The sequence below is a fragment of the Culex pipiens genome, chromosome 1 (assembly GCF_016801865.2).
Source record: "Culex pipiens pallens isolate TS chromosome 1, TS_CPP_V2, whole genome shotgun sequence".
NCBI classification, from domain to species: domain Eukaryota; kingdom Metazoa; phylum Arthropoda; class Insecta; order Diptera; family Culicidae; genus Culex; species Culex pipiens.
The window spans coordinates 52,071,058-52,079,572 of NC_068937.1; the positions used below are offsets into that span (position 1 = coordinate 52,071,058).

General features: G+C 40.0%; 1 protein-coding gene across 1 annotated transcript; it reads left to right on the forward strand.

Moving 5' to 3' along the window:
* Positions 1-55: 55 nt before the first annotated feature.
* Positions 56-3,949, forward strand: LOC120413395 (uncharacterized). The gene is made up of 2 exons (XM_052711684.1): positions 56-1,749; positions 3,898-3,949. The coding sequence occupies exons 1-2, from the start codon at positions 56-58 to the stop codon at positions 3,947-3,949; spliced, it is 1,746 nt and encodes a 581-aa protein (XP_052567644.1).
* Positions 3,950-8,515: the final 4,566 nt, after the last annotated feature.

The following is an 8,515-nucleotide window of genomic DNA, read 5'->3' on the forward strand; positions in this document are numbered from 1 at the left end:
AGTTGATTGAAAGCTTTAAAAATTCAACACCTCAAAGCAATTCGATGAGTCTGCCATGGAGAGTGTCACACCATTCGAGACCATGGTCACCATCAGTCCATTTCTGGTAGTAGTGCTCTTGCTGATCAGATTCACATCAACCTCTGATTACCACCAAACCTTAGCCACCTACATCGCTTCCCTAACCAAACACCTCGCCTCGAACCAAACTGGAACCTTCGATTGCTGGCTGTACCATGCCTGCAGTGATCCTCCCGGAACAAGCGGACTACTGCAAGCGATCGCCGTCCAACTGGAGATGCAGTGGATACCAAGACGCATCATCGACAGTCGCTTCCCGTGGACGGAAGAGACGCTCAACTGGAACCGTCCGTCACTAGTCGTCATTCATGTCGAATTCACCAGCCACAATCCGTCGGTGCTGGCCAATTGCGGTGCGCTGCTGGGACTTTTGGATCGTCAAACCCGAGTGCTAATACTGCTCAGCTTTCAATCGAAAATGATTTCCGTGCTAACATTTTCGTCGTCAATCACCACCGGCCAGCTCTTCAACGTGGCCTTTCTTTCGGTCGTCGAGGAGTCAATGATATTCCCAGACATTCACGTTCGAAGATTCGTCAGGACTCGGAAGTTCAAAACTCCAGACGAGATGTTCCCGGATCAGTCACGATATCTGCACGGATTACCTCTCCGCTACAGTGTTCTCAACGGATTCCTAAACGCTTGCATCGGAAACAACTGCCAGGGCTTTGACGTTACTCTTGCCAAAGAGTTTGCCAGATATCTCAACACTACACCGCAGTATGTAAAGTTTGTCTGTCCATACAAAATCAACAAGGAAAAAGATTCCGAAAGCAACTGCATCTACAACGTGACCTACGAGCCGGACTGTCCGTTCGATATCTTCGCCGATTCCGCAACTGGTGAGCAGTTCATACGACACTACTTGGACAAGCCAGTCCCACTCGAAAACGTCTTTCTCGCCCCGCGTGGAAGATCCCTGAACATCGCAGAGCTGTTCCTGCAGCCCTTCCAAACCGAACTGTGGATTCTGTTCTTCATCGGAATGGTAACAATCAAGCTGGTCTCCCTCCTGATCCCCAACACCTTCAAGAACGATCCCATCCTGCTACCGATTTGTGGCTTCGAGCGATTCAGCCTCAACCAAGCCGATCGTAACGAAAAGCTAGTGATGCTCTCCCTAATCGCACTCTTCTTCTTCATCTCCAACGCGTACGAAACCAAGATCATCTCGCTGATGAGCAACAAACCACGTGTCGCGTCATTAGCCACCCTCCAAGACGTCCTCAACAGTGTCACCCAAGTAAAAGCTGAACGTTTCCTAGCCGACAGCTTCCCCATGTTCAAACTCCTCTACAGCTACCACGATCAGGGCCCAAACGCGCTCGACGGAACCAGCGTCTACCTGATGAATGGAGTCGTGGGATCGCTGCTGATTCAGCGCCCCGTCAACTGGGACTACGAAAGCAATCAGCCGCGGTACAAAGTCATGGACGAAAAGCTAGCGATGATCGTCGGGTTCTACCCGCTGCCGGTCCGGAGTGCCCTCAAGCCTCACTTTCGATTCGTGCAAAAGGCCCTGTTTGAGTCGGGAATTCTGAGTCGATGGCGCCAGGAGTGGTTTGTTCAGGGGGATCTAAAGTACTCAAATTCGACGCTGCCGGGTGGGGTGAATCCCAGCTCGGATATTCTCACGTACTCGGATTTGATGCCGGCCTGGTTCGTTGTGTTGGTTGGAGCTTTGTTGAGTGCTGTTGTGTTTGTTTTGGAAGTTTTTGGAACTCGGTTGTTTAAGAAACTGCTGCTGATTACAACGATTTACAAATTTTTGAATCGTTGATGGGAGAATTTATTGGGTTTGTCTTGTTAAACGAAATTCATTTCATTTCATTTATTGGATTGTTTTGGCAAAAACATCAGTGCAGTAATTATCCTAAGCTGAGATATGGGGTACCTTTCAACAGCTGACTAATTCAAACGGTGTTAGAGTTTACTGGTACACGGGAGAAAAATTGAGCAGGGGAAGGACAAAAGTTACAAAATAACCTTCGAAATTGCTAATAGATAGGGGATAGTTAGAGGAATCTAAACGAAATTTAGAGTTGAATAAATACGTTAATATATATAATATATAGAACAAACCAACGTTCGAATCGAAAGATTGATCGATCTTAGTAGCACGTGAATTCTGGACAAAAATGAGTTAACAGAATCCAGGAGCATGATATCGTAACAACTGGTATTGTGGATTTTCTGGCATCTTCTCACGGTCATTGGAAACGGTCGTGGATAGACCTAGAGGTTCTCAATTGGAGTGAAAAAGTTCAAGTTATTGAAAAAATATGGACTAAAATTTAGATTTTTTATCACTTCTCCGACATTAGGAATAATTGTTTGAACACGCTCGCAAACTTTTTAGTCATTCGGGAAAATATTATTTTTCCTGAAAAAAATTTCATATTTAACCACATGATGTGTGTGTGTGTGTGTGTGTGTGCAACCAACCAAACGGGACCACACGGTCGCTTCTTACAAATTGAGTTGTTTCCATGTATTTTTAGATCTACATTCTACATTCTATACATGCAAATAACTCGCATAGGCATTTGGAAGGTGTTAGCTCTGCCGAGCTTCGGTGACCCATTTCTACGCTGGCTAGCCGAGCGCGAGGTACTTCTGCTTTATCGACAAGCCCCGCCCTGAAGAACGTTTGGACCAATCGGATTCAAACGTTATAAGTTGATAGTAACAGTATTCCTAATTCCAGTCATAGCTCACGAAGTCGCGAAGGCATAGTGGTTAGCATTTTTGCTTACCAATCCAAAGGACGGGGGATCGAACCCCGACTCGAGCGACTTTGATTTTTCGTTCATGTTCAGAGTTTCAAGATTTATATTTCCTATACTTTCTCGTTGGGAGCAGATGGGAATCGAACCCAGGACCATTCGCTTACAAAGCGAACACCGTGACCAGTAAGCCACGGCCGCTCCTAAATTTCATATTTAACCACATGATCACCCCTAATTCTGGCTCGATGCCGCCATCATGCAACCGCGGCCCGCTGCCTATCTCGACGGTCGTTTCCAACGACCGAGTCTAGCTAGGTACTGATCGTACAATAGCTAGCATCTTCTAACGATCGTTGGAAACAGTCGTGGATGAGCTTAGGGGTGTCCAATTTGTGTAAAAAAGGGCAATTAAAAGAAACATCATGGCTGACAATTTTTATCTCTAATCACTTCTCCATCATAAAAAAAATCATTCATGTCCTTGCCTCTTTAAGGGTCGTGGTTCTTGAAATGCTCTTGTTCAAGATTGAGTAAGAAGTCAAAGACTACGCCTACGTACGAAGCCTTTTGCTCTGGATTAAAACCTCTTTAAAGGGGTTAAAGGGGTTTTAATCCAGGGCAAAAGGCGTAGTACTGCGACCGTAGTGCATGCACACATCATCCACATAAATAATCTGGAATCATGGTTTCGTAAAGCGACTTATTTTAAATTGAGTTTTAATGCAGTTTTGGCAAAGTTTAGTTTAGAACCAAGTGTGGCATAAAACTATGTTCCACATTCTTGAAATACTTTTAAAGATTGTTTAAAGATATTGTTAAAATATTCGTATCGTTAATCCAAAATGTTTTGTTTAATATTTTTATAAAACTGAGAAATAATTTTAAAAGCTATTTTAAAACTTGTTGAGACAAACAAGCATTGTGCTTGTTACTTGGGAAAGCAAGTCCGTCCCAAATGTAATTTCGTCAAATTTCAAGTAATGTTGCAGTTTGGTTAGAAATCATGTGAACTATCAGAAAAACCAATAAACTATAGTACTTTGTTCCAGAAAACCGTAGAAAATTCACTTTTTCGTGAAATTCGTAGCCTTACGGGCGGGACCAAGGGGAAAACCACTCTGCACATTGCCCCCGAGTAGGCTGTGTCCTAAAGGTGCCCAAACGTGCCTGAGTGAGCCTGAAACCAAGGAAAAAAATCAGGACGGTACATGGCAACCGTGTTATGATATTTGTTTAAATTTTTCCTACAATCCTGTCATCGTTGAGCTACACCAGAAGCATTGCTTTTATTCCTGAACAATTGAAATACATTTTAAAATATTATCAAATTTAAAAATGAAGCTCTTACATGCCGTATTCTGCCGCTCTAATCTAGTCCGTCCCATATGTATTTTTATCATTTTTGAGATAAACATAACAAAAGTCTTGTTTTTACATGTACTTTGAGCCTATTTAATAAAAATGTTATGTTTGTTCTTGAAATTCCAAGACAAAAATCACTTTCGTGCTGTCCCATATGCAAAATAAAGGCAAGTTAGCTCCTTCTAAAAAAAAATTCTCATGAATCGATTTAATGGTCAATGAAATTATTTAAATTTCATGGACTATATTTTTAAGAACCTTTAGAACATAAAAACATCAAACATTGTTCATATTTGTAGGAGTATTTACTTGAGTATTTATAAATTATTAAAAGTAATGTTTTAAACTATGCTGTTTTTAAACAATTGACAATCACGAATACAAAAGATACTACACACCATTATGGGTTACGGAATACTTCCGTAAAATTCTATTCCAGCTTGAATGCATTTTCGTAGTCCTGGTTCTGGAAAAGGTTCATATTCCGGTTTTGTGGATCACTCAACTTCAACGGTCCATATGTTGAGACATAGTTCTTATATAATTTGCCTCTCTAGTCATTTAGTCTCGTTTATAGTTACAATTGTACAGCTGTGAAATCTTCTATAAATTAAATACATCTGAAATAAACATAAAATAAACATACATTTTATTTTATTTTATGAAATTTACTTGGAAATTACCAAAACAAACCTTGAAATGACAGTTTAACTTTTGGTGTATATGTTGAAGCCTACCTTGATACCTCGACTGACTTGCCTTTATTTATCGACTAATAAAGGCAAGTCAGTTCAATTATGAAAATAACACAAATTTACCTCCAAAATATAAGTTTTATGAAACATTTTTTGTTAGGGATATTTGTTGAACTGATATTGAAATAATTGTATAAAAATTTATCATAAAATTGTTGATTAGAATTGTGATAAAAGGTGAAACATTTTTTGGGCTTCTCACGGCGTTATCCAGCACCCACTTTTAACATATGGGACGGACTAGATTAGAGCGGCAGAATTTATTATCTTGAAAATTAGCTTCAATCGACATATCCGAAAGAACGAGTTTTTTCCAACATCTACAAAAGAAAGATGGGTTCGTTATTTATGAAGTGAATTAAAAATTGCTTTTCTGACGTTATCAGTGTCAGTGTCACGGAAAATACATGTTTTGGCTCACAAATCAATTGAACAAAATGCTTTTGCAACCAGAAACAGTTCTTCTGACAACTTAAAATGTTTGGGACAGATTCCTGATTACTTTGATATTTTGAATTGGAATTTTCAACTGTCAAAATCAGAATGAATGGTGCCTGAGCATGTTCCTGAAGGTGCTTGAAGGTGCCCGATGGTGCCCAGGGCTCTTTGATGAGAGTGGTTTTCCCCTTGGGCGGGACAAATAAGACTTGCGTTTTTCTCGGCTTGCTATTTTTACATATGGGACGAACTCGATTAGAGCGGCAGTACACCAACGAGTAGAGCAACTTTTTGTGAACATTTCTGTTTATGTTCACTTTACTTAAAGTTATTATATTCTTTTTACAAGCATTTAAAAAAATATTTCCCAAGTGTATTCAAATCAGACGAGAATGCATTGGGTCGCGCTCTTTTGGGTCTGCTTAGTGTTGCCAATTGTGATGAAATTTCAAGCGAACACTCACGACAAGTAGCATTCATAGAGAAAGTTTCCTAGCATCACTGGCTTACTCCAACAGGCGCTGCTGGTGGTGTTGGTGGCCACCCTTTGTTCTTTATTTGCCTTCGTTTCTCGCTCGGTTTTCTTCAGCCTTCGATTGGAATGGGTCGTCAAAAGTCAAACGTCAAAAGACTTGGCGCGTTTGTTTTTTTTTGTGGCGCTTGCTAATTATTTACATGTTTCAAGATTATTTTTCAAGTTAGTGACTAACTAATGTGCAAAAGAACATGTTGCCGTTAGTTAGAAGCAATTTCATATGTTAAACGCTTTGAAAACGTTAGCGCAAGTAAAAGATATTGATGGCGACTTTCGTTAAGCATTTGAGCTCTCATCTTGCATGTAGAAAGGGTATATTTCCCATAGACGTCTGTTTTTATTTGATTTGAATTTGAATGAATTTCAAGCTTTTTCTCCAAATAAATCTAATTCCTTTTGTTGATAAAACTTCGGGAGTTGTTGCGATGTATTGGTGACATCTTAAACTTTCGGCAGTCGCGCTGGTGTACTTTGTTCACCGCTTGTAAAAACGTTTGTAAGAGAGGCAAAAAAACGAGACTTCCAAAAGACTAAGAAAACAAATAAATCACGTTCCTAGAACACATCTTGCCGTTTTGCCAGCTGGTTAACTACGTGGCTAAAAATGACCTTTTGAAGAATCAACACTTTAAAATATTGTTTGTTATTGATCGAAAAGTACTAAAATGTTTTAAAACTTCACTTCTTTAGAACAAGTTACAATGGTGGATGACTTTTTTTGAACCATTCATTTTAATTGAACATAATTTTAACTAAATTCAACCAAATATCACCCACCTAAGAGGTTAGATTAGGTCATTCTTCAAACTTTCAAATTATGTCCGTCAAAGTTCAATCATTGACTAACCTCCCCGAAAGATTATTTTGATTGCAAAGCGTTCATCAAAATAGAACACACGTCTAAGATGAGGTTACAGCGATTACCGGAGGAAAATGAGAGTTGATTATATGTAATACTCTTCACATTTCACTCTACATTATTGCTGGCAGAGAGCGAGAGGAAAAACGATTTGTTTACGGATCGAACCCAGCGCAAACCAACCTCAACTTTTACTTTCCATATTTCCCAAAATTCTCACCCCGAATGCATTTGAAAGAAGTCACAATATAAAGCACTGAACTTTCGACCCAAAAAGTAACCCAATGATAGGTTGCATTGTACGTTTACGTGCGTTATTTTTTGCAACTGTTGAAACGAAAGTTTTACGCCCCAAAATTGGACCGCTTAGCCATGACTGAAATTAATTCACGTACGCGCGTATTATTGCCTCCCCGATGCCTCAAAATGAAACTTCCGCACCAGCGCCGAAAACGTAAGCGATAGCTTAAGCCCAGCTTAGGAGCTTACCAAAGTTAGCCAAGCTTTGGCTTGTTTTGGACCAGCCGGCCGGACGGACATTCACACATGTGGCTGTTGGTGAGTAAGCAAAGTGTCCAAAAACTAGGGAAAAGGTGAAACGCCCCGCAGTGCCATATAGTTTGGCCATCAGTCGGTGGGGGTAGTTGGAGTGCGGCCACACCACGGTTGGCATCTGGGTCGGGCCCCGCAACGAGGCACAATTAAATTATGAACCGATTAAATCTCTCTCCTCACCGGCACCACCAAGGTGGGTCTCCTTTCATAAACGCCAAATTAAGAAGGTTCAAATGAATGCAATAAAAAAAAATAACAACCACGCGTCAAGTCTCCGTGAACTTCAGTTGCTACTTTCTTTGGAAAATTTGCAAGTTGTGAGACATTAAAATGCAGCAATGTGTCTTTCTAAGATTTTATGAGGAGGAATTAAACTTTGTTTAGAGTTGAAAACATTTCTGAGGTCAATCCCCATAAATATAAGTGCCGTTGCCCATGCTCGCATTTATGTCGCATGTGCATTCTTGCCGATTTTTAGTTTGGTGTTGCAATAGCTTGTTGTCTTGTGTTATTTTAGATGCACAAAATTCAAGTCTTTAAGCATTTTCAACCAGGTTTAAACATTATATTATTGAACAGGTCCATGATTTTTTTAAGAGTGCTCGTTACTTTCAACAGTGCTGCCAGATCATCAATATTTTCACCTTTTTTTGAAATGTCTTTTAGATATTTGCCTTGAAACGTAGATCATGAAACTTTTTTGTACATTCTATATCACTTTAGCATGAGAAAAACGCGTTTTATGTTTGACCTTGAATAAACAAAAACTAGAGCACGCAATGTAAACAATAACAAACACGTTTTGTTTGGCTGATCATTCTGTTAATTGTCCCGAAATTTGGTTGACGTGCGACAAGATAGCCTAACAACTACAATTTGGAGGTCTTTGTTAGACCTTTTAATGTCACCCAAATATTAAACATATTGCTGCAACACAAATATTACTACTTTATTGAAATAAAAACATGGAACTTTAAGTACAGGAAAATAAACTTTTTGCATATTTCGCACAAACTTCCCACCACCAATTTAGTTTCTCTGAATATTGGCGTATCGAATTATCGCTTCCAAAGAAACTCCACGAGGTATCCATTAAATCCCGCAAACGTGTCAAATTACCTGTCACATAATGATCCGCCCTGAAGGCACCGCCACCACAACACCATCCGCCAAATCAGCAAACCAAACTTGAGGAGAAGCA

Excerpts from the sequence above, each read along its gene's own strand:
- LOC120413395 (XM_052711684.1), top strand. The coding sequence starts at position 56 with ATGGAGAGTGTCACACCATTCGAGACCATGGTCACCATCAGTCCATTT. Across the intron at positions 1,750-3,897 it reads ATGCCGGCCTGGTTCGTTGT|CCTTACGGGCGGGACCAAGG; the intron begins GTTGGTTGGAGC and ends TGAAATTCGTAG.